The sequence below is a fragment of the Carassius auratus genome, unplaced genomic scaffold (genome assembly GCF_003368295.1).
Source record: "Carassius auratus strain Wakin unplaced genomic scaffold, ASM336829v1 scaf_tig00028186, whole genome shotgun sequence".
In the NCBI taxonomy this organism is placed as follows: Eukaryota; Metazoa; Chordata; class Actinopteri; order Cypriniformes; family Cyprinidae; genus Carassius; species Carassius auratus.
Window position 1 is genome coordinate 18,550 of NW_020525664.1, and position 22,394 is coordinate 40,943.

General features: G+C 34.0%; 1 protein-coding gene across 1 annotated transcript; it reads left to right on the forward strand.

Moving 5' to 3' along the window:
* The first annotated feature begins 665 nt into the window (after positions 1-665).
* On the forward strand, positions 666-22,131 carry LOC113079466 (protein lin-28 homolog B). Its single transcript, XM_026251730.1, has 4 exons — positions 666-1,115; positions 1,768-1,934; positions 12,222-12,409; positions 16,712-22,131. Exons 1-4 carry the CDS (start codon positions 1,106-1,108, stop codon positions 16,983-16,985), a joined length of 639 nt encoding a protein of 212 aa, XP_026107515.1. The 5' UTR covers positions 666-1,105; the 3' UTR covers positions 16,986-22,131.
* Positions 22,132-22,394: the final 263 nt, after the last annotated feature.

A 22,394-nucleotide genomic window follows, 5' to 3' on the forward strand; every position in this document is an offset into this window, starting at 1 on the left:
TTTACATTTTCAGAACATTCCATTACATGTTGGGTTCAAAGCAATGCTTGTTTGTTTACCATGTTTTATCACTTTATATAAGCTACTGAAAAAAGTGGGGTTATTTGCTAATTGAATCAACAGATCATGTAGTTTGAAGGCAAAATATATTTATACTGTTATAATACACTTATCTGATGTTTGTTCTGTCTAGACGTGCACTGATGTAAATATCCTCATCTATATATTTTCAAGTGCGCGAAGCTCATGTAACCCAGAAAATTCTCATTGACGTTTGTGCAGCAAACAACACATGCAACAATTTTTTTTCATGAATTTTAAAAAGATACCAAATGGATGCAGAATAAACATTTACCTCTTTTTGGTTAAAGACATAAAGATATAACTTTAAAACAAATTAATATAATAAAAAGGCAAACGATTTTTAGTCTACAGTTTAATGGAACAGATACACTTATAGAAAAACCAATACCCTCTGTATAAAGAAATCAATTCTGGAAAACTTTTGTGTTGGATTTCGCTACAACAAGCGAGAACATTAAAAATGAAGTTTTGTAGACAATGAAGTATAATGACTTTGGTCAACAGCGGTTGTAATTTGGTTACATAACGCATCATTAAATTGTTACACCTATAGCCTAGTAAATGAAAAAAAAAACTAAAATACTGGACTTTTAATTGCCCCTCGAATGACTTCCAGAACACTCACAAAACATGTTAACGCGTTAAAAAACTGAACCTGTTCAAACGGAGATGCTTTTACGTGACGCAGCAGTAGAGCTCGAAGTCCAGCCCGGTTCTGAGTCCGTACCCTCTCCCGGGCTCACGGAGGAGTCACGTGTGCAGTGCTGAGAGCGAGCGAATGAGAAACGGAGAGCGAGAGAGAGAGAGAAAGAGCGAATGTGCGAGGGAGGGAAAGAGAGAGGGGATAGATGTTAAAACAGACATGAGAAAATATCCAAAAAGGAGACGCACGCCGTACCATGCGCGCTAAATTTGTGCCCGTTGGAAATCGGGATGTCGGATCGACGGTGACGCGCATCACCCCATTTCACGGAGGAAACGATTTCGCTGGAACTTTGGAACGGAGGGTCCGCGGGGAAACATGGCCGAAGGTTACAATGCTTTTTTATTTTTTTTATTTTAACATCACATTCAGATGGAAACTCGTGTTGTCCGCCGTGCTTTGTTTACGTTGTCTGTACGTGTGATGAAGAGCCGTTTGAACCAGCGGTAGTGTGGGGGGGGTGGGAGGGTAACGTGTGCACACCTGCCCCACGCCAGGCCGTATACATAGCCTACGGTAAACGAGATGTAGTCTATTACGATTACAAGAAGTTACATAGTAGGCCTACCTATAGCTACTAACTACCCCTTAGTTGAGCAATCGCAATGCACTGCGCCTTCCCGTAGCTCTACTTCTCATTGAGTTTCTCCAGTTTTCCAGAAAGGTGGGGGGTAGACAAGGATGTAAGTGTATATATACAAGGTTAAGGGACCAAAATTTAAAAGTCTAAGAGTCTATCATTGGAAACCCATATAGCTACTGATTGATTATAAAGAAAAGGGGAGTCTAGTGGTGGTTAAGGCCCTGATTGTAGACACATTGTTGCATTGAACGCATGTTGTTGAGTAGTAATGGGAGATTTCCATCAGAAACGTTGCCCACGCAGACCCACGGTCATTTGTGTCACCGAGATCAAAGTATAAGGTACATCTCATGAACGAGCACAACACATCATGGGCTTTTCTCCCTTGACCGCACAGGGCCGCGCAGAGGTGGCGGGTCGGACCCCGTCAGGACTCCGCCGCAGATTCTGTCAGGCTCCGGTTACTGCAAGTGGTTTAATGTCCGCATGGGGTTTGGATTTATATCGATGACCAGCAGCGAGGGGAAGCCAGTGGACCCTCCACTAGACGTGTTCGTCCACCAAGTAAGTCCAACAATGCATGTGCTGGGTTTCAGCCGTTCAGCTCCTCTGAATCTTTTCCACGTTATCTGTCGCATCTCATTGACATCAGCAGATGTGTTCAGAGGTTAACATGCGCTTGTGTTTTCATCCCAACACTTTAAGAACGCCAAAAACATATCTTTACTCTCCATTGATATCATCTCATGAACGCAGTATTAGTATTAAACACGGATGCAGTTCTTACAAGAACACGAAAAGACTTCATTAGGAAGAGGAAAGCTAGATTAGCCTATGACATTGGCGTTTATTCGCCCTATGCTCACAGGAACATGTCTGATAAACCTGCCAAAATGTCGGAAAATGTGTCAGACGGAGCACGCGATGCCCAGATCGCGTTCACAACCAGACTTTTGAAGAACGGCGAGCGATTTCGGTGTGAACCGTTGTACTGAACATCATGTGCTCTCGTGTTTACATGGGTGTAGTTCAGCCCCCCTTTCACAAGATTTCGTCTTCTCTTGGACATTCAGAGCTTAATCAATGCAGACACATGTTCTAAACCGGAAATTATCTCCTTTCATCATTCTCCAGGCTTTGCACAGCAACTTAAAACATCATACGCAGATTTTCAGAACAAAAGCAGAGGTTTCTTCTGAATTCTGTTAGCACTCGAGCTCACCTCACTGTTGTTTGCTGTCGTTTCGCTGCTTTGTTACATTGTGTTCTTGTTATCTGTTGGTGAATGATATTGTCAAGCAGTGTTGTCTACTGCTGCATGTTAATGAGATGTTAAAATGATTCCTGACTTAACATTTCCATTGTTACAAAACACATCTGCATAATCATTTAATTCAGTATAACGCAACAGCTGTAGTTTGCAAAGGATACACATGGTGATTATTTTTATCTATCTATCTATCTATCTATCTATCTATCTATCTATCTATCTATCTATCTATCTATCTATCTATCTATCTATCTGTCATATCTTTTAAATAATTTGATACGTAAATGTCTTACGTTACTGATCATAGTGCATTACTTTTTTTGAATTCAACAATGCTTTAATCTTTTATTGTGTTTAACTGAATAACAATTGCTCAACAGTTTTCAAGTAAAAAAATATGTATTCATCTTGTGATTGGTGTTTTAAAGGATATATTAGACATGGCTTTTGTTTAAAAGATAGAATTTTGTTGCATTATAGTTTCAGATTTTTGAATTAGCACAGTTAAGGAATTTGATAAGCAAAATAAAAATATGCATTCTAAATGTATACAGAATTATTTAAAAATGATTTGAAACATGAAGTTTTACATTGTTATCTGCAAGATTTTCATATTTCATTTAAATTTCAGAATGTGGTTGTTGGTGGGTTTTTTCTTTTTTTGTGCATGAGCTTAAACATGAACCTCTTGTGCTAGTATCCCCTAAACCTGAGTGCATTCTGGGAAATGCAGTTCTCAAAAAAGACAAACAGCAGCCAGAGATACAGTCAGAATGCCACGGAGTTAAATGGTGTATTTATAGCAATTGTAAAATATATATAAAATAATGAATGCAAAAGGTTAGAATTGAGCAGGTTGAAATAGTTGCATATTCAGGTTAAACATTCTGTCTTTATGTTAAATATTGATATGAAATCTGTGTATATAAGTTAAGCATGGAACATTTCCTACCATGCATTGGAGTAGTTACTGAAAGAACGTCTTGTACTACTGATAAAACAGTTCTTCTGATAAGCATGAAGTAAACAATTGCATGCATTTGGAAAACGAAGCCTGCTTTTTCCTCATAGCTCAAGCATGGGAAAGTGCATTGATTAGAGTCATGTTTGTCATCTGAATGATCTGTTTGGTTTATTTTTGTATGCAGTCAATCCTGTGTTTCCTTTTACTGTATATGAAAACCCTGAAACCAGAAAACACACTCCGGCTCCTGACACATATATCAATATCTGGATGATATTTAAATTTGCTCTGTTTTTTACTTGTACATTTACTTTTGTAGATTATCTTGTCAGTACAGTGTTGCATGAGCAAAATATCATATTTTTTACTCATCTAAGCAAGCAAATTATTAGCTAATAATATCAAAATGCTTATGATATGTTTGTCTGTCCGGAGTTAGCCAGAGTATTCACTTATGGCAGCATTAATTTGCTTAATTATTTGCATGTTTTGAACCCTGGAGTTAATTTTAGCATTATGCAGAAGCAGATCATGATGTTGAGGCTGGCTTGTGTGTGTCTGTGTGTGTTAGACAGACTAATGACACCAGCAGCTGTAATGTCTCTAATAAAGATTTGCGTTTGGTTGCTATGCAAAGGTTTATTTGGGTTCTTTGTGTCAGAATGCTGCACGTACATGTGCCTTCATGCTACATTTAAAATGAAAAAGCTTTTATGCTGCGAAGGGTGTGTGTTTGTGTTGTTTAGGATGTGCAGCCGTTGTGCAGTGTGTGTGTGATAAGCAGAGTGTGTACAGCTGATTATTCTGTCTGTGTGTGTGTCTAAACCTGATATTATGTATAGAAACAGAATGTTTCATTTGGCAGTTGGTCAAAAAGCGCCACATTTTTTACAAAAAAGAATGAACTGTGTGGTTTAGCACAATACATGTATGCATTTGTCAGACGCTTTTATCCAGATTGTTATTGTTTTTTTTACCAGCTCATACAACCATGGAAATTGAACCTATGACCTTGGTGTAGCTATGCTTTGCTGTTTGCGTAACGTCTGCCTAAAAAAAAATTGCTGTCTTGATGAGAAATTTTCAGCCAAAATGGTTCTTCATATAGGCTATATATATAGTGAAAGAGAGTTTATTTTTTTACTTTTTTTTATAACTTTTGAATGTAACTTTTCATACTTTATATATATATCATTGATCTGTCGGCAAAATTTAACTAAGTAAAAATAAATTTTATAGCTATGATATTGTAATTGTAAAATTAGTTATGAAATAAAAAATCGTATAAATGAATCCGCATTACCTATGTAATCAGCATTATTTTATTAGTATTCATTTAAAAATCTCTTGTTGACTTAAAAGCTGATTGAAATATTTTATTTAATCAGATGTCTTATTTGGAAATAATTATAACTGTTTCTATATTGAATTTAGTTTTTTTTTTCATGACAGCCAAAACTATTAGTATCATATCAAGGAAGTAATATGAGATAACATAGGTTATTATTGTTTTTCAACTGGCACCAGTTCCAACTCTACAATGTTAAATTTAATCTTTAAAGTTTGTTATATATTAAATTTGATGATTCCGTCATCATTAAAATGCAAATAATAGTTGCATATTCCTTGTTGCATCTGAAATTGGGTGTTATACTCTCTAAAGGTGTAACAATGAATAGTATTATAACTGTGGTTAGAGTTATCACAAAATGCATTATAAGGTGCTTTGCAATGTATAATTATTGCATTAAAATACTTTTATAATGCATTAAATATAAAGGCTTTAAGTGTCACCGTTGTTACATTACCCTCCTTAATACAACCAGTACATCAATACAGTATCCTGTAGAAGCAGTACCAGTGTTTCTGACAAATCCATGAGCCTTTTGTGTCAATCCAGGACAGGAAAGTGTGTGAATAAGAAGAAAAGAGAATGCATTTGTGTGTGTTTTTGTTTGTATGTGTAAAGAGGTTTTTAGTGCATGTGTGTGTGTGTGTGTGTGTGGTGGGGGGTTGGGGTCCTCTAACATTCTTTAAAAGAGGAATTTCTTTAAAGACAAAAAAGGGAAAGGAGGCGTGGCTTCGGCCGGCCCTCACACTCCGAATCAACGCACTGCAGTGTGTGTTTCATTAGGAGCTTTGTGTTTGATTTTCCCGAATGCTGCACCTCCTGCAGTGTGTGTGTGTGTGTGTGAGTCTAACTGCACGAATGCATGTTGTTTATGTATAATGCGTGTCGCTGTGTCTCGATCATTTATGGTGTTTATGCACTATTAAAAATGATGGTTCAATAAAGAACCTTAAACATCCATGAAACCTTTCCATTGCACAAAAATATTCTTTAAAAATAAATAAACGGGTTTAAAATAAATGTTAGATAAAAATGATTAAATTTAAAAACCTGCTGAAAGGTTCTTTGGAGTTTTTTTAAATTTGAATTAGGTGTAATTTTTTTAACAGTGTTTTTGTATTGCTGTTTGTGGAAGCTTTATTTATCAATCTCCAGAAGTGAGCTAAATCTGATAAAGCTTCTGCTGTCATTTCCCTCAACGAGAAATATTTAACAAATACTGTTTTTGAGATATAACTTGTTTTAATTGTATTATATTGATTTTGAAATAAAATAACTTGATTACACTGGGCTGCAATACAAACTTGTATTATACCTCAAGAGGTTCTGATTGTAAAAGTAGCAAGACTCTTAAAAAAGTAAAGCTTCCAATTAGGGGTTTTCACAGCAATGCATAGAATAACCATTTTGGTTTCCCAAAAGAGCCTTTCAGTGAACAGTTCTTAAAAGAACCATTTTGTCTTAGTGTGAAAAACATTTTTCCACTTTAAAGAACCTTTGGAGTGAAGGAAAGGTTCCATGGATGTTCAAGGTTCTTCATGGAGCCAGTATAAAACCTTTATTTTGGAGACTGTATGACTTAAAATGATATGAATTAACTGACAGGTTGAAGTTTTTAAATATGTAATTCAAACTTCTTTAAATCAAGCAAGCTGACATGAATTTCACATGTATATTATATATCTGCATGTAAAATCTTTGATCTAAGACTTATTATAATTTAGGTTTACAATCACAGATTTATCAGACCTGATGGATGCATACATTTATAAACATTTGTGCTCTGTAACATAAAAAGTGAGTACGGATGTGTTGTCATTTAAGGAAGTGTTATCCTTCTTCATTTACACAATAACAACAGTTACAGATCGTGTACATGAGTGTGTCAGTTGAAGTTAATTTTGTAAGTATCGTTTATATTCTTGTTAGTATCATACTGTAATTTCATCAGTGTAGACAAAATGTTTAGTGTGATACAAACCACCTAGTCAAATCCCTACTTAATACTTTTTTCATTTTGCTGGTTTTGTAAGTTAAAGGGATTTTACAAAAGCCTAACATGAAATTTTGTTTTAAATATTTTGATTAGAGAGGAAAAAAAATGTAGGAGCACTTGGTAATTTAGGTTTTTGTTGCAATGTTTTTCATTTTTATTATTTTAGAAGTGCATAACGCACCACAAAAATATCTGCTCAAACTAAGGTTTATTTAAAAATCAGTGTACTCACAATTTCATCTAATAATATTGCATTTGTATGCATTTGTTTTTATTTTCTATTTCCTGTTGTGATAGTAATTGTGACAAAACAGAAACATTATTTTATCTTTAAAATGAGGTTATACTGTGTTTAATATATTATCTAGTATATTATTAATTAATTTTCCATTTATTTTGAAATTAATTCATTAATTTTCAGTTTTCTCTTTCATTGTCTTTAATATTTTTCTCGCTCTCTTTACCTTGTTTTGTACACTTTCATTGTTCAGTTGATTTCTCATCTCAACCGCAAGCTGCAGGTCACATGACTTCCTCCTTCTGCTCTGCCCATATTTGGAGTGTGTGTGTGGGCGGAGCCAGCTGTGTATCTGACACAAACAAACGCTCACTTTCCAAGAGTTCACTCATAGTTTTTTGTAGTACTGACATCTAATGACTGTAATAATTGGTTTGTTTAAGTTTTATATAGATTTTATTTCTTATTGTTAACACTTCAGAATAGGGAACATGTATAAGAGTTTTCCTCAAATAAACTCCTAATCTGCTGCTTATTAATAGTTTGTAAGGTAGTTGTTAGATTTAGGTTAAGGGATCTAGAACATGGTCATTCAGAAAAAGGCATTAGTATGTGCCTATAAGAACAAAACAAAAACAGCCAATGTGCTAGTAATAGTTAATAGTGAGAATTTTACCTTATTTTGTATTTTTTATTTAATACAATTTTTAATAATCTAATTTTGAGACTTTTATTAATACTGGGCTCTCACTGGTTGAATTGGTTCTTGAATGCAATAAAAAAAGGGTTCTGTATTGGGTACTGTCTTATTTCGTTAGTTTAATTTTAGAACTTGATTTCTATTTGCTTCTATTTCTATATTTTTTTTAATACGCAAACTTTCAGTGAAAATAGTTAAGCTATATTGTTGTGTTTTATTATAATGAATAAACACAAAAAGTAACAAATCCTGACAAACAAACAGACGTAAACTGTAGTTCTGATTCCGTTTTTATTTATTTCCTGTGCATATGTTTTATTTTTAGATTCATCATAATCCAAACAGACACAAACATAAATATCTAAATTGTCTTTTTGAAATTAAATTGTTTCTATTATTTTCCCTATAGATTTTCATTCTGTAGATTCACACGCCTTTTTAAACAATAAAATCATCCTCAAAGGCATTTTTAAAATGTGAAAATAAATATAGTTCTATTAGATGAAACTCGACCATGTGCACTTTATATACACACACACACACACACACACACACACACACACTCAGAGCTCATATCCGGCTGCTATCAAGAGTGTGTGTGGAGTGATGTAGTGTGTGTCAGCAGATCAAATACTGCTTGTGCGTCTTGTAGTCAGTGCAGAAGTGTGTTGTTAATTTAACGCAGGGAAACGGGATGCCTGTGTGTGTTTGAAGGGGGTTGGGCAGAGGTCAGAGGTCACTGTGAAGGATGGAAACATGTGGAGGAGGGGTGATGTGCGATACGTCCGGCCCTTTGGTGGCGCTCTCCTTATTTCTTGCTCCTGCTTTCTGTCTTCCGTCTCTTGTGTTTCTGCTTTTTTTTCTGCAATGAGCAGAACAATGTGACACACATCTTCTCCTGTGCTCATGCATTAGATTTCTTAATTGTGCTTTATTGGATGAATTCAGACATCAGAAACGTGTATGCTGCTGCCTCATCTTCCTGTTTGCAGTGCTTCTCTCTGAACTTTGACCTGCAAATATAAGCACACACTAGAAATCAAAAAGAGATTTGCACTCAGAAATTACTAGTAAATCTCACAATTAATTACGAACAACCAAGAAACACATTGAATTACACATGCAGTTATAAAGTAGAAAGACTAAAGACTGTTTTCTAATCAATTCATTAATTCTAAATGTTATTTGATATTTATTATTTTAAACGTCAAATGCATTGAATATCCTAAAATCTTTATTTATCAATTTCAGTTTAATCACATTTCAGAACAGAGCACTGGTTAGCCTTTATTAAAGAAAAATTTTAAAACATTTATTTACTATTTACTCAAATATTTATGAATGGAAAGTGTATACAGTTTTTTTTACAGATCCTGATAGAAATAGAGTAAAAATATAGATAGAAAGAAAAAAGTTAGAAAGAAAGAAAAGGGATAGAAAAAATGAATGAACGAAAGAAAGAAAAAAGATAGGAGAAATAAAGAAAAGATGAACAATCACTAGCACTGGATTAAAACCTGACAAATTTTTATTCTATGATTTGATAATGTTAATATTTAATTGCATTAATAGGCAAAATAATATATAACTGTATTAATAGGCAATTAATACAAAACAAAATATTAAAGGTAATTTATATTAATATTAATGACTGATTCACATATTTTTGCTTCATTTCTACTAACAGGTAGAAATATTTGTTTATCCAAAATAATAATCCAAATAAATTAAATTAATTATTTTCTTTAATTTATTTGTGTGTGTGTGTGTTTACCAACATCTAATTCCATTAACAGTTTTTTGCTGTTTAGATTGATATTTCAATAGAAAATATCTAATATATGTGCGTGGGAAGGTTTTCGCATAAATGTACTTCTCTCTTATGCTGTGGATTTTTTTATTTCTCCACATCGTAAATGTTAAATCAGAATGATTTGTGCCTTTATGTTAATTAAGAGCAATTGAATGCATTAATTTTCCACACGGCTGAACTGAACAGGACAAAAACGAATCGGTGAGAGCTGATTTACAGAAACAAATGTAGACCTGAAGACACTGTGTGTTTACTGGAAGGTCACTCATCAGTCCAGATGTGAATTCAGTGCTGAAATCTAGACATTCATCTTTTCAAAAAGTCAAATTTAACCGAGATGTGAACTTGAGCTTGTCCGTTTTCTGTCTGATGTGGTGGTGTTGATCTATTGACTTTCCATAAACGTTAAAGTAAATGATGAGAATGCACGTCAGCTGCGCTTTACCTCTTGCATTTGATTCGTGCATTATCTTACTGCTGTTTTAATTACTTGAATAATTGAAATGTAAATCAGATGATCATCTAGTTGACAATACCATATAGAGAGTTTTCTGTAGCTGCAAGAATAAGCAACTTTTTATTAGTATCCATCGGAAAGCTCACAGTGTAAAATTGATTTATAAAATCACAAGTAAATATAACAGATACATATTCAGTATTTGCTGTGTTTTTTGGCGTAATCGTATTCCAGATCTTATCTGTGATCTGTGTGTTTTGTTGTAGTATATGTGAACAATAAATTAATCACAGTAAATCAGCTCTAATGTGTGATGAAACCATTAGAAAAAATGCTCAATTTCAAATGAACAGATTTGTGGTTATTTAATACAATTTCAGACTTCATTGCTTTTGTAATTTCTGATCTTTTGTCAAGAGTCAGTGCTTTGCAATCTTCTGAATTGAAGGATGGATTTAAATCGAGTACTAAACACACTGGTCACATTATGTTAACTGTGAATAATAGATTGGATGAATTGCTTCTGATGGTCTTTATTCTGCAGAATGATTCAATAGAAATGAACAGCGGTGGATTAAAGTCTTTTCTGGCGTTGTGCTTTGTGTAGAGGATTTTTGAATTCATTTTCACTGATTAAAAACCATGATTCACACTATGATTTACTGTAAAAGACTACTTATTTTAGTCATTATTTTTATGTATTTGCACAGAGCATCTTTGTATGACAGATGATTATGATATTAATCATGTAGAAACTGTAACAAATATCAGTCATCATGTGCTTATTTCGATTTTGAATTGTCTTTTATTAAAGTATCTACATTTGCACTATTAACTTTTACATGTAATAAAATCGAATTCAATGTTAAACTAGAAGATGAATTAGATTTTGTCATGGGGCAGATATTGAATGGTGTTATTTGGTTTATTCTTTGCTATTTTTAGGATTTTCACATTCTTCTTTAAATAGAAGAAATAGTTTTTAAAATTGTGCATTTTATGCAAGAAACTTGATTAAATGTGCTTTCAAATATTACTTTATTAATGCAAATGTGTGGAGATCAGTAGTTCAAATCAAACTTTGTATAGCTTTTCTTTTATAGTACTTAAATCCTTCTCTTGAACCATATAAATATCTTGCTCTCTGTTATGGATTATTATATGACATGAAAATAAAATAATTTAATTTTTTATATTAAAATTGTTGGCTCCTAACTAGGAATCAAATTTATTAAATTCTGGCAGGTGGCAGTTTTTCTTCAAATATTCAAATAAATAAAAAATCAGGCATCAAAATGAGTTTTTGATTTCATTTCATTTTCAATTGTACATTTTATGCCGGATCAAATGTGTTTTTTAACAATGCTTTTGGGGTGAAATTGACAGAATACAAATTGTTGTTATTTCTAGTAAATCTTTCTCTTAAACATCTATGATATCTTTCTCTTCCTGATCAACAGGAAATGTTCAAGATTTGATGGATATTTCTGTAGATATGATCAATCTGTTTGATATATATATAAATATTTTAGAATTATTCGAATGTTTTTGTTTTTTGCTGTCAGGCAGCAGTTATAAACTAATATTTGTTCAGATTAAACAAAATAATTAAACAAAAATAAATTTACTTTATTTGCTTTTTGCTTATTCCTTAATATTCTGAGATTGGTTTAGTGCCTCAATCATCCGCTTTACTACAAATATTTAAATAAGCAAAATCAGTTTTCTCAAAATCAGTTTTTTAAGTTCAGTAATGATGTTCATAAAACTGTGCATTTAATGTAAGAAAAGTGATTGAATGTGTTTTTAAACCTTGCTTTTGTAATGCACATTTAATGTGATTTTGACAGATTGCTAGCTCTTGTTTTTTCTAGTAGAAAATCTCTCTTTTTAACATCTTTTATATCATTCTCTCCCTGATTTTATAATATGCCATGAAATGTTCAATAGTCTGTGTTGATGTGACTGGTGTGTTTGATATTTATAAATATTTAGATGTTTATAGATGATATAAGTGCATGTGTATCTGTATTAAAGAGTGTGTGTGTGTGTGTGTGTTCAGAGTAAGCTGGTGATGGAGGGCTTCAGGAGTTTACGGGAGGGCGAGCAGGTTGAATTCACCTTCAAGAGGTCGAGTAAAGGTCTGGAGTCTCTCAGGGTCACGGGGCCCGGCGGGGGCTCATGCTCGGGCAGTGACCGACGCCCCAAAGGGAAGGCCCCGCCCCTCAAACGCAAACCAAAGGGAGACCGGTGAGTGTGCTGAGCATGATGGGATATGTAGTTTAACATGTTTAGTTGCCATTTGTGTCATGAAACTGGGTTTATTCTGCATTCATGTAATAATAATAAACTGTAGATTAACTATAAATGGTATCTTCTCGGATGAATGTTTTTAGGTTTTATTGTTTATTATTCATAGATTGTCTTTAGCAACTGCTGCCGTTTTTTTAACATCTTTAGTAGGTTAAAAATACTTTTCAGAAGTCAAAATAAAAGTCTACTTTTATTATTTATAATAATATCTGTATTGCTAAACTACTAGTGTTGTTTAGTAGCAGTGATTAATAATTAAAATAATTAATTAGTAAAAGATGATTTAAAGTCTTGATTACCATAATCAAAACCTACATTTTTCTTGTTTTCGATTTGTAAATGTATAAACATTTTAAGAGAAGAGATCTATGATATAGAAAAGACTTACGGTAAACAAATTACTGTCTGTTAAGGTTTCATTTCTTAACCACATTACATGAACTTTAATAATGTTAAAACATTTTATGATCTAACGTTTAAACGCTTTTAAACTTGCACCGTGTGAACTAACTTGAAAATTTTTATCAACTAATATTAACTAAGGTTAATAAAAAGCTGTAAAACATATTTCTAATTATGAATTGATGTCAGAGAATGCATTAACTAATAATGTCTTAACAAAAAGTCTTAACAAAATTAATTGATACTCTATTTTATATATTTTAAACGTTTTCTAATTCAAAATATACCTAAATTGCATGATAATAATAATAAATTGATATATGCATTAGAGCAAGGGAATTATATAACTACATACTGCATTTACTTTAAAATATATTTCTTTATATAAAATAATTGATTTATTTATGATTAATTTGATAGTGCACAATTTTTAAGCAGACTGGATTATTTATCTTAAATCTTGTATTTCTGTCTTACACAAGCATTTTCGCCAAATGCTTTCTGTTCATGACTCGCATTGATTGTGAGTCTGTCTTCTGCTTCCTGTTGCCATGGTGATCAGAGCAAAAAGAAAAAAAGCTTCCAAACTGAATAAGTCTTTTCAGTCTGTTGTGTTATTGCTATTTATAAGTATGTATATGTGTGTGGGTGAGCCGTTTATCATATAGTCTGTCACTATAGATGAGCTTACAAAAAACTAGACATCAGATGATGGAAGTTTTATTGAAGACGACTGTCAAAACTGAACTGATGATTAAAAATGCATTAAAGAAGATTTCTTTAAACTAATTAATCTGGTGCATTAGGACATGGTTCATGAAATTGGCTCAGAACGGGACCCTGCTAAATGCATTGCATCAATTTATTAATACTAATTGACTAAATGATTTTAAACATGGTAACTAATCAATGACAGTGTACATTTAACTAAAAAAAACTAATAGTTTTACGTCATTTTATCAGTTATTTTTACCTGTATTTTGAGTGAATACTGATGATTTGTAGCTAGGAATTCAAGATCATGTAATAATCATCTTAAATAGATGATCTTAATTAATCTTTTGTTTAGATTAATAGTTCATTATATTGAATAATTAAGTTTAACATTACTCTTTTTTTTTGTATGGAGCCTAGATGCCATAAGAAAAATAATGCTGTCATTACGTGGTGTAAATTTAACTAAAAAGGCTTTCAGCTGATTTTATGTCATTGTTTTCATTTGAAGTACATCTTGCCTGTTTTTCAGATTTAAAGTTGGACATTCAAGATCATGTAATAATCATCCTAAAAACAATCATTACTTTAATCTCTAGTTTAGATTTATAATTTGGTTTTTATGAAATTCATGTAGTAATATTGAAATAATGCAATACTACAAAAATTCAAATAAAATCTTTTATTTTTAAGATTGCAACATTATATTTTCCTTGAATATTAGCTATTTATGTTTTTAGATGTGAATGTATGATGAGATTAAATTGGTAAATCAACATAATGATACAATATTTTTGTCAGTCACAAACTCTCGGGGTTTGTTTACTTCTTGTCTGCAGTTCAGCTGATGTCAGCTCAGTTTTGTGAAGTTTGTCAGTCTAGTATCAGCTCATAGAGTACAGCTGTGATGCTGTAGTTGATCCACGCCGCCACCTACAGGCGGAAAACAGCCAGTGCACACACAGACGAACACAAGTCCGCTTTAAACTAATATTTGTTTTTAGTTTTTTTTGTGTGGTTATTGTATGTTGGTTTCAAGCACCTGTTTAAAACCCTTCTAAATTAAAAGCTAACACTTTATTTTAAGATGACTTAGTTACACTTTACATGTACTATAGTAATAACAGTAGATTATGCATTAAAATTACAATCAATTATACACTTTAGTATATGTAATTAAAATTACTCAGTACTTATTTAATTACACTGTAAAAACATCACCTTCAAGCAGACTGTAACCTATTAAAATAATTAAAACCCTTGTAATTCTTTAATAATTGCACTTTCCATGGAGCAGACCTGACTCACATTTCACTGCTGGTTATATATTCTCTATATAATCATGTATGTGACAAATAAAAATCTTCAATCTCTTGAAATGCAAATTGTCCCGTGACTTACCTGTAATGAATATTTACTCACATATATTTTAATACAGTTATGTTGTGATGATTTACTTAAGATAAACCTTCCAGTAACTATTTTTTCCCCCAAAATTAATATTCAAAGAATATTAAAAGAACTCTCATATAAGAGGCATGTAACAGCTTTGTAAGAAATAATTTCCCTGTCAGCATTCAGATGTAATTTGCTATTATTATTATTATTATACAAAAATAGTGTATATGACGGCAGAATCCATCTTTCAGAATCAAGTATTCCTGAGAACAGTGTAATAATATACCCCCCCCCCCCTCTCACACACACACTCACTCACTCACACACACACACACACACACACACACACACACACACACATTAGTGGCTCTGAGAGATCTGATTCTCTATATTTAGAGCTGTAATGTTATTTCCTATTCTCTCGTTTCCATGCACCGGAATATCCTTGGCAACCGAAGGCTCCATGGTAACAAACATGGTTCCTGATAACAACTAGACAATTCCTCATGATCACAGCCACTCAGTTTCCTCAGATCTAACACAAGAGCTGGAAACCATCTGCTTGCATCTCATTTGTTTTTGTTGTGGCTATGAATGTGTTTTCGTTACATTTTAATGTAGGAATTACTGGGCCTATTAATGACTCCCATATGATTATTAAGACTATGCTTATTAAATATTGTAGCTATGACAACAAATAAAATGGTAATTGTTGAATGTTTGTATGAGGGATGTTTGTTATTGGAGGAAGTCTTGTCCTGTACTGCCTCTAGTGAACGACACTGGGTTTGAGTCTCAGAGAAACACGTCCAGAACACATCTCATCCAAAAATGGAGAGAGACAGAGAGAAAATAAATAAATAAATAAATAAATAAATCTATATATATATAAGCATTTTAGGAACAATATGGTTTTCTTTGCATATTATTTTCATAACAATTAAACATATTTTCCTCCATAAATTAGCATAATAAAAAGCATTATTAAAAGTACAAACATGATGCAAATATACTTTATTTTTTAAATGCATATATTATTAATTTATTTGCATTCTGAATCTGGCAAATCGTATGTATCTTAAGGGTCTTAAAAATAGGTTCCATTTTCTTTGTGCAAAATATAATGTCTGGTCTCAATCTCCTATAACATCATACTCAATCCATGCTTAAAAATAACTTTGGTCGAAAGTTGGGAATAAATAATGTATCTTTAAATGTTTTTGAAGCCTCTTATGCTCACAAAAAATTTAAAGAACATTTTTAATGTTACAAAAGATTTCAATTTCAGATGAATGCACAAATGACTTCAGCATAGATAATAATCATAAATGATTCTTGAGCAGTAATTCATCATAATTGAATGATTTCTGAAGATCATGTGACACTGACTGAAGACTGGAGTAATGATGATGAAAATACAGCTGCACATCACATAAATAAATTAAATTTTAAAATATATTCAAATAGAAATCAGCTATTTTAAATTGTAATACTATTTCACAATTTGGATGTTTCTGCTGTATTTTGATCAAATAAATACAGCCTTCGTGAGCAGAAGAGATTTCTTTCATTATTCCAAAGTTTTGAATAGTAGTGTGAGTGATCAAACTGATCAGCTGCACCAGAAGACAAGCAAGATAAGTCCTGTTTTATTTGATTTGTACAGTTTAGGAGTATCATTTCTATAATGCTTTGATATAACCAAGCATTTTCATGCTTCTGTAGGTGTTATAACTGTGGAGGTCTGGACCACCACGCTAAAGAGTGTGGCCTTCCACCCCAGCCAAAGAAGTGTCACTACTGTCAGAGTGTCACACACATGGTGGCCCAGTGTCCCCACAAGAGGGCGCTGTCCCCCTCCACGTCTCAGGACCCCCAGCGCCCCTCCACCTCCGCTCAGTCCCAGGAAGAGGGGAGCCGGTCGGCCTCGTCCTCCTCTCCGGAGGAAGCATCTCAACAGGGGAGTCACTCCCAGCGCTGGAGGAAAAGCCGGGACTGAAAGCGACCGAAAGATTCCTCATCCAGACGACGCTCAGACCCGAAATCATCTACCTCACAGAGGAGACCCTCCCTCCCTCCCTCTCTCCCTTCCTGTGCAGCTATGGTATCAGCCGATGGGGTCGTGTATGTACATGCGTGTTCTCACGGAGCAATCACAACAAACTCTGCGACTGGCGTGTGTGTGTGTGTGTGTGTCTGTCAATGAGCGAGTGTGTTAGAAGAACTAAAAATCACAAGGCAAAATAGATTACATATAGAAGAAAAACACTCACGAGTGTTTTAGATACTCGAGCATGAAGTCAACAGAGGTTGCAGTTTTCAAACCATTTTACTTCCTTGATAGTCAAATGGGCTATTCCTTGAGTAAAAATGTTTGCCGTGTGCTGCATAAGTGACGCCAGTGAACTCGCTTCAGAGGAAAAGCAACTTCACATGATACATGTGTGATGAGAATTCACCCGAAAATGAAACCTTGCTGATAAAAATTTACTCCAAGATTTTAGATGAGTTTTCTCTTCATCGGAACAGATTTGGAGAGATGTAGCATTACATTAGTTTCTCAGCAATGGATGCTCTGTAGTGAATGGGTGCCGTCAGAATGAGAGTCCAAACAGCTGATAAAAACTTTACATTACAATTTCTCCAAATCCGTTCAGATGAAGAACCAAACTCGACTTCATCTTGGAGAGCCTGAGGGTTAGTAAAATGTAAGATTTCTTTCTTCTTACTTTAAGATCGGAAACATGCATTAGGAAGTAAATATGATCAATTTTGATTTCATGTTGACTTTAAACCAGATTCAGACATAATGACAAAGAAAATAGCTCTGAATCAAGGCCCTCGGGGCATGGGACAGATGTATTTTGGCTGGGGGGGGTTATAGTCACGCTCACTACATCCTAACAATAACATCATTATGGGGTACTGAGGATATTTGAATCCGTTTCGGTGTGTGTAAGTGTTTTTCTGATCAGGTGCTGTTAGCCAGAGTTTGAGATTAGACTGTAACAAGTGAAGACTAAAAAGTACATTAACTTCAGCCAGAGAGGACTAACTAACTGATTTAAATGTGTTGCCATTGTTTAGCTATACTGTAAAGCTGTTTTTGCTTTATCACAGACTGTTCCACAGCTCGCAGTGATAATTTAAGGCATTAATATATGGTGAAATATTCTAAGTGTTAGTGTAATTTATATAGAGCACATAGGCAGATGAAGTTGATTGTTTCTTGCTCTTGCATCTCATCCAGCTTCACTGAAAGCGATCAGCTTGTGAAGGACATGGTGCTGCGTTCAACATGGTCGGAATTACAGTAATCATAAAGCTTATTTTCACTACAGAATGAAAAAAAAAAACTTTTAATCTCATCAGTTCTGTCTTATTTTCTAAGAAATGTGGAAAAGGACAGAACTATGAGATAAATAGTTGCTAACACTTTCATTTTGCTATTCCGTGGCAGAAATAAGCTTTCATAATGATGAGATTCTGCCTACAGAAAAGTTGTTCAAGTGTGTCATACTCTGAATTACAAAAGATTCATAAAAGCCTTATTTTCTCTCACTTCCCCTTGTGACATCATGTAATAAGACCAGTGGCCTTAAAGGGATACTCCAACCCTAAATGTAAATGTTGTCATTAATCACTTCCCTCATGTCGTTCCAAACCCATACAACCTTTGTTCGTCTACAGAACACAATTTAAGATATTTTGGATGAAAACCGGGAGGCTTATGACTCCCATTGACTGCCAAGTAAATTACACTGTCAAGGTCCAGAAAAGTATGAAAGTCATCGTCAGAATAGTACTTCTTCCATCAGTGGTTCAAAAATAACGTTATGAAGCGACGACAACACTTTTTTTGTATTCAAAGAAAACAAAAATAACTCTTCTCCTCTGTCTCTCCACATCGTCATTGCACCATTTTGGAGAATATCTGCTGAATGCAAGCAAATCTAAAGTGTAAATGCACATAGAAAACGTATAATTGTGTCGCGGCTGACACAAAAGAGCGTAAGCAGCTTGCGTTCAGCAGATATCTCCAAAATGCTGCAACGGTGAAGCGGATACAGTTACATTTTTGAGTATGAAGAGATTTTTATTGCTCTTTATTACGCATTTATTGACTAGTAGGATTTCCCTCTTGTCACTTTGGCATTACTGTAATTCTGATATAATGGCAAGATTTAGCCATTGATTGATAGGAAGATTCGATCGAAAAGCTGTTTATCCCTTGGTCTGAGTAATATTCTGTTTGTCAATGATGGTTGTTGGGCGTTGAAGAATATTTACTAAAATGGTTTATCCTGTTCTTGTCTTTCTGAAGCTGACCATTTAAACCTCATCCGAGTTTTGTGGCCATGCTAATTAACTCCTAAACTAGGTTCTGTACTAAATTTTTGTGTCACAGGGTCCATTAAAAAAATCACATTGCTTGCTTTTTTTATTCATTCAGCTAATGAATGTAGATGAACTGAAGCCTTAGAGAGATCTGATCATGTAAAGCTGCTGGCGGAGATCTGCTACAATCATCCACTGAACAGTGAAAAACTGAACTAAAGTGCACTTGTAAGCAGTGTTTACCCAGAATGCCATGCTGTGGAGGTTTGCTGTTTAATGTCTCAATGTTGTTGAAAGCTCTAGTGAAGTGACTGCCAGCAATAATGTCAGACCCTTTTCAATCCAAGAAGAGATCTTCAGTAACACAGAAGGGTTTATGGAGCATTTCATCTCGTTGTCGTCTCTAATTTCGTCCTGATCTGGAGGAAATGGGAGGGTGAATCTCATGAAATATGCTAGAGTCATATTTTATCTTAAAAGAAAGAAATTATGATTAAAAAAAATGTTTTTATCCTAGCCCATTTTATCATTTTAAGACATTATTTTCTTTGTAATTAAGCCCTTCCCCTCACTTTAATGTAAAAAAAAAAAAAAAAAAAAAATCTAATTCTCATTACTGTAATATGATTAAATTTAATTGTTAAATAATACTGCTCAATAATAAATACCATTAAATATGAAATATTTAATTTCTAAAGTTTTAATACTTCATGGTAGTGTAACTGATTTAAAAAAAAACATTTTTTTGCAGTATTTTTATATTTTGCAGTAAAATATAACTACAGCCATGAGAATATTGACTATTATTATTATTAGTATTATTTAATCAGAGAAGTGACCATTTTTGGAGTGAAAATATGCTTTTTTCTTTCTTTCGTCTCTATAGGATAAAATATGTCATGTGTATGTTTCTGTGAGATTCATTTCATTCTGTAGATTTGAATCTTTGAATAGTCTTAATTTTCTGTATCTCCATAACATGAGCAGATCAGTGTGTGTGTGTGTGTGTGTGTGTGTGTGCGCGCTCTCAGGCAGAGGTTTCAGAAAAGAGATGGGAGTGCTGTCTCACATCATGACTTGAACCAGCGCTCATCCTCCACTCGAGGTCTCTAAAGACAAGACGACTTCTGTCTAACCGTAGTGAATGTGTAAAAGATTCGAAGCGAGCTTACACGACTGCTCTGACGATCGTGCGATGGTTTTTCTATCCTGTGTGTTGACAAATCAAGCGGCGTGTCACGCATGTGCTGTGGTTTTATTGGAGGACGTGAACTAATCGTATGTTTTGGTATAGACCTTTATACCAAAGACTGGCTGTGTCTGAAGGCATTAGACGTGCGGCGGCGTAATGCATGAATGTGTGAGTGTGTGTGCATCATATTTAATCAAGTGCACAGAAAAACAAGAAACTGACCAAATGACAGGCACCGATAGCACAGACTCCGATCCCAAACCTCGTACAGATTTATACAGTGTATTTTTGTACATTTCTACCCACAATTCTTCTCAGGATGAACTTCTCTCAGGGAACGAACCAAATAAGCATATTTGATGTTATTCTGTAGGGAAGTGTTGACCATTAACTGAATCTATCGACTGTTGCTCATCAAACCCACCGACTCTTGTTCTGGCACATTAGATCTACCTCCTTCAGTTTCACACAGTCATGCTTTTCCGTTCAAGACTGATGTTTTTAACCGAGCATCAGTTTGTTTTATTAGTCTGAGAAAGTAATCATTTGCTTTGTGTTTACACAGAAGTCTACCTCATTTTCTCTCTCTTCATCTCCAGTTCAACTGGTCTGGGGTCAGTCTGAGCTGCATCTTAACACTTCTGCTGAAAATAGGACACCTCGTGTTATAGTTTATGCTCCTTTCTCTCTCTTCTTTAGAGTAACTCAACTAGTTTTTGAATGTGTAACGGTTCAGCATAAATCTAACACCGACTCGCCCAGCACAACCAACTCAAAATGTTCTCCGTGACAGCTCAGTGCAAAGATTGTTTAGCATCGTGTGCCTTTATTTTTATTGTTATGGCTAGACTTTTAATGGGGCATTAGTTGCTATAATATCATTCCGGGTGTTACTTCAGTACTACAGAAGAACTTTAATACATTGGCAGCAGTATTAAATATATATATGATGTTATAACTACTGATTTAATGCTGTTTGATTGAGAGATTTGCAGTCGCAAATGCATCAAGAATGATATGCTTCTGCCATAAAGATTGAAGTGATTTATTGTTTGAAATCAGATCAGTATGCGGTTTATTTTGCATGACTTTTAGCACTGAATGTATGAAACTGACCAAAGCCCGGGACTAATGAACATAACAACTGTTGCAAAGTCTTGATTGTTATTGTAATGCCTAATGAATCACTGCAGTCTTAATAATCAATCAAATCTGTTTTTCTTTTGACACATACCTCTGTTGCCATGCGGCTGCTGAACTTTGAAGAGGTTTGTTTCTGGGAGTTGAAGAGCTGGTGTGTTTTATGCCCTGTGTATTTAAACGTTGACATGCTGTAAATCAGAGGACGGCTCGTGGCGTCTTTGGTATATTAATCTCATTTTAACAGTCTGTCGAGATGTATTCAGAGCGGCGGTCATTTCTGTTTTTAACTTCATTAAAGCACTGATTGCCTCTTATGATATTATTTGAAGAGCATATCATTCATTGTAACCACATTTATATGCATTTTGCCTTTTTTTTGTCTGTGAATTTAGGACTTTTGAGTATGTTTAATTGTCTTACTTGATTGATATTAAACCTGTTATATCAACATTAAATATGTTGCATAAAAGTTCTCAAATGATGTTGTCATTTCAGAGGAAAAGTGTGGGGAAATTGTTGGGTTGGTTGGTATTTTTATTTTGTGTGTGTGGTTTACAATATTGGGCCACAACTCTTACAAAATAAAAAATGTTGTCAACTAATTTGAACATAAAAAACAGTTTACCAGGCTTGCAAGGTCGAGTTAAATTGAATATGAGCTTGACTAAACCGTGTAAAATTCAAGATTTGTGTGATATTTCTAACGCTATTTTCTGGCAATAAACATGTTGGAAA

What these genes read in the sequence shown, in the direction of transcription:
- LOC113079466 (XM_026251730.1), top strand. An exon ending in TAGACGTGTTCGTCCACCAA is followed by an intron (nt 1,935 to 12,221) that starts GTAAGTCCAACA and finishes GTGTGTGTTCAG; the next exon opens with AGTAAGCTGGTGATGGAGGG. An exon ending in CGCAAACCAAAGGGAGACCG is followed by an intron (nt 12,410 to 16,711) that starts GTGAGTGTGCTG and finishes ATGCTTCTGTAG; the next exon opens with GTGTTATAACTGTGGAGGTC.